This window comes from Otolemur garnettii, unplaced genomic scaffold (assembly GCF_000181295.1).
Source record: "Otolemur garnettii isolate 467f Iridium unplaced genomic scaffold, OtoGar3 scaffold00005, whole genome shotgun sequence".
NCBI classification, from domain to species: Eukaryota; Metazoa; Chordata; class Mammalia; order Primates; family Galagidae; genus Otolemur; species Otolemur garnettii.
Window position 1 is genome coordinate 1135402 of NW_003852400.1, and position 4640 is coordinate 1140041.

Genomic DNA, 4640 nt, shown 5'->3' on the forward strand with positions numbered 1-4640 from the left:
AACACATCATAGGAAAGCAAATGAAAGTGGAAATAGATACAAATAAGGCTCAGAGTTCTGATGTTTTTAGGAGGAAGAGGACCTACGAATGAATCTTAACCCTCTCAAAGGTCACTGGCACCCCAGGAAATCTGGAGAGAATTGAGGCACAAAGATAGAACAAGAAAAAGCATATGTTAAATATGAATATAATATTTGAAACTGGACTTGGCAATTCCAGAAACAAACAAACAAAAAAAAGATGTTTTCCAAAAATTTCTAGGGAAAAAGTAATTTGTTCAGGTTAAAAAAAAAGTTAAGAAAATCACTTTTGAATTCCTATCTGCAGTAGGTCATTCTCAAGAATCTCAGAAATGATGAAATAGAGAATGCTGTTAATTTATGATTCTCTGGAGCGTCTCTTTAGCAGAGGTGCCATCAGGGTGGTTGGTTCAGGGGTTCACATTGTTTGTAACATGTGCAATACAAGGCAGCAGCTTTTGGACACAGGGATGGGTTCCAGGGGAAAAAAAAAAACTGGAATATGACCCTCAAGGCCTCTCTAAATTCTAGAACAATTGCTTAAGCCACCCTGATTCCTGCCCTTGAACACTCCCCTTGTAGGCGGTGCTTGAGTGAGTGAGTGGAGAAGTCTTTTTCCAGTCCATAGCAGGATGGTCAGAGGTTAGGTTCCTGATCCAGCTCCAGGTGTGAGGGAACCGTGGCCAGCCTCAGGGAAGGACGCTGAACACAAATGAAGTTATTTCTACCATCGTTGTCATAAGCAAGAAAAAAAATTAGCAGAGAGAGAAGAAGAAGAAGAGGAAGAAGAAGAAGAAGAATCTTTTTTTTTTTTTTTTTTTTTGAGACAGAGTCTCATTTTATTGCCCTCAGTAGAGTGCCATGGCGTCACACAGCTCACAGCAACCTCCAACTCTTGGGCTTAGGCGATTCTCTTGCCTCAGCCTCCTGAGTAGCTGGGACTACAGGCGCCTGCCACAATACCTGGCTATTTTTTTGTTGTTGTTGTGGTTTGGCGGGGGCCAAGTTTGAACCTGCCACCCTTGGTATATGAGGCCAGCACCCTACGCACTGAGCCACAGGAGCTGCCCCATAATCATTTTTAAGGATAAGAACTAATAGCTTCTGTGAACTTGATGAAAACATGAGTAAAGCAACTAAAGAGCAGAATCTTTGTTTTTCTTTTTTTCTTCTTCATGGCAGTATCTGATAGAACAAAACACACATGGTCCTTGAGTTTCCTTCATCTTCAGTTTGGCTAGGTTGGATACCTCGTAGGATTAAAGCTGTTCTCAAAAGGCACTCCTGAAAACCTTTGCTAGAGATCCAAGATGTCAGAAGTCACTGACCATGGAGATCTTAATTGTTAATGCCCCAGCTATATTGTTGGTACTTGGCAAAAGAGGACAGAAACCCATGCTGTGCAGAGCAATGCCGGAGCCAACTCCACTTCAGGAACAAGTTCTTCTGACAATGGGAAGTACTATCTCCTTAGTGGGATCTCACCCCTGGAACTAAGGGTGGGGAGATGGAAGAGGAGATAGGGACAAAAGGAAGAAGATGGGCAGCTCAGGGAGAGGGTGTGGGGAGCTCAGAAGGAACAGCAAAGGGGGATCTAAGAGTCATAACTGAGATGAAGGGACTTGAATTCTGGGAGGGGGGGGTGTCAAGCCAGAGGGTGGGGCAAAAGCACTGTGCTGTGAGTACAGAAGACAGTGGAGGAAGCTGGGGGATTGGTTCAGGGAAAGAAATGTGTGGTCAGAGAGAGGTCAGTAGAGGCCAGAATCTGATTCCTGCTATAACCTGAGCTCTGCAAATACATTGAAAATCCCATGAGATCTATGAGATCACCATAGATTGTAACAAGATACAATCTAGCGTAAGATCATTCAATTAATCACTGTGATTGAAGTCAAGGAACAAAACTTGGGCATTACGGGTGGTAATATAGAACCAAGATTAGTGGGGGAAATGCTAGCAATTTAGCTGGAATGTTTTTCAATTATGTTCATATTGGACAGTAAAGCGGCTGCATGTCATAGAAAAAAATCAGCAGAGAAGTCAGAGAATTCAAAACCTTTTCAGACACTTTACTAGCTGTTTGACCTGACAAAAAGTATTTGGGTTTTACTGGGGGCTGGGGTGTGTGTGATTGTGTTCTCATTTGTAAGAAGAAAATAATGATGATGATGATGATAACAGTAAGTGCCTGAAAGAATTGTGAGAACTAAATTGGTAACATGCATAAAAATGTTTCGTAAAACGGATCTTTTAAGTATGATAGAAACAGGACTAAGATAATAAAAAATTAAACATCTTGTGCAGAAAAATGCTAATAGTTAAAGTAACGACTACCATTTAGGGAATGCCTGCTGTGTGCCAGGTGCAATGCTAGATCTTTTGAAAACGTCCTCGTTTAATCTTTAGACTCACCTTGAAACTTGGGTATCTTTATCCCAATCACACAGATGAGGCTCAGAGAGGTGCAGTAACTTGTCCAAGATTTCTCCTTATAAAGACCTCATCACTTAGGAACTAAATAACCCAATAATATTTAGTCTGTGCCACAGTTTTTTCACCTATGCTTTGTAAAATAATCAAACTCCCAGAAGCAATAAGAAAATAACTGAAACAAATAATGTTTTTGAATTTCACAAATTAAAAGCATTTTATAAGATATAAAAATTCTGATGGGTAAATTGCAATAGGCTTGACTGAAGTTAGGAGCAATAAATAGATTTTAAGTCTAATCTGTCCTAGTACTCTGGTGCCATAACTTTGAAAATGTTTCTAGGAAAAAAATTGAAGAGAAGATCTTACTTCACAAGTAAAAAGTAGACTCCCTGATCAGTAAATTGAGTGGATTTTTGTTACTTTGTGGCAACCTTTTAAAAAAATAAAAGTTCATGTTTACCTATCCAGCTCATTGGAGTAAAAAGTGATATCACCATCACAAAACACAATCTAGGTCCCTTAATCCTGCCTTTTTTGATCTCAAAAGGTGGTAACATTCAGTTCGGAGCTCACTCATCTGTAAATTGCATCACATTATCTCTGAGTTATTTAAGAAGCAAGCTCTGCTTGGTTTCAGGCATTTTAACCTGCTAAAGGCAAGAAGAAGGGTTCACCACATAGTTCCAAAGGTCTTCAACTTGCCACAGCCCCAAAGAAAGCAAAATGATCGAACCTTTTGGGAATCAGTACATTGTGGCCAGGCCGGTATATTCTGCAAATGATTTTGGTGAAGAACATAAGAAGATAGAGAGATATCACAAGACATTTCTGGATCATCTCAAACTGTGTTGCAGGTAAGACATATCTTCAAGTACTAGCATCAGGAGTAAGTGAAACAATTTCTCTTAATTTTCTAGCTTTCAAGTTCTCCTTTCTGGCTCTAGCCCATAGTCTAGGGAGTCCTTGCGTCTGTGGCTTCCTAACTTCCTGCTCCCTGCCAGAGCTGGAAAGGTAGTATGAATGCCATCTCAGCTATCAGCACAGTCTTTCCAAATCAGATAGCTAACCGATGGGAACAGAGGCAAATTCTCAATTGAAATAGTGCACAGTTTAAGCTGAGGATAACAAATAGGCTATATTCTGGCTATAGAAAAGCAGCCATTTTTTGTTGTTGTTGTTGTTCTTTTGGTGGTGACCAGGGAGCAGTAGACACAGGTAGAGAGGTGAACATTAGTGGGAGTACAATCACTAATTTAATCTTTAATTTATTATCATCTTTACCGATTTTCCATTCACAATTAAGTACTAAACTTAAAAATTGATATTAATTGACCTGTGGCTTTCAATGTTTTCAGCTGTTCCGCACAAAAGGCCAAGGGAATTGCCCTCTCCTTGTTCCCCATAGCATCTTGGTTACCTGCATACCGACCAAAGGAATGGATCCTCAGTGACATCGTTTCTGGTGTCAGTACAGGGCTGGTGTCTGTACTACAAGGTAACTTTTTAAAGATATAATTAATATACCATAAAATTCATCCTTTCAATGTGGTTTTTAGTAAATTCACCAGGGTGTACATGTATCATCACTACCTAATTCCAGAACATTTCCTCCCTCCCCACCCCCCAATAATCCCTTATCCATTAGCAGTCACTTCATATCCCCTCCCACTCACCCCTCTGGCAGTGACTTTCCGCCTCTACAGATCTGCCTATTCTGGATATTTGATATACTATATAGAAGGATTTGTACAATATGACAATATTGTACACAATAACCTTGTGTCTGTTTTCTTTCACTTAGCTTTATATTTTCAAGGCCGATCCACATCGTAACATACATGGTACTCCATTCCATTTTATGAACAAATAATATTCAGTTGTATGAGTGTACCACATTTTGTTTATCCATTCGTCAGCTGATGGACATTTGGGTTGTTTCCACTTGGAGGCTGTTGTGAATAATGCTATTTTGAATATTTGCATATAAGTTTTTGGGTGAACTTACACTTCAGTTTTCTGGGATGTATTCTTAGGCATGTAATTGCTGGGTCATGTGGTAACTGTATGTTTAGTAGTTTTCTGCTAAATTATTTTCTCAAGTAGCTGCACCAGTCTACATTTCCACTAGGAATATGAGAAGGTTTAAATTTCTCCATATCCTCAACACTTGTTATTGTCCATTTTTT

The 4640-nt window shown here is 39.6% G+C and overlaps 1 protein-coding gene across 1 annotated transcript in view; it reads left to right on the plus strand.

The window, feature by feature from the left end:
- The first annotated feature begins 3177 nt into the window (after positions 1-3177).
- The window catches only part of SLC26A3 (solute carrier family 26 member 3), a 29396-nt gene continuing 27933 nt past the window's right edge, over positions 3178-4640 (plus strand). Inside the window, 2 exon segments of the mRNA XM_012811544.1 lie at positions 3178-3308; positions 3810-3949. Coding sequence (XP_012666998.1) covers positions 3178-3308; positions 3810-3949 — 271 coding nt within the window.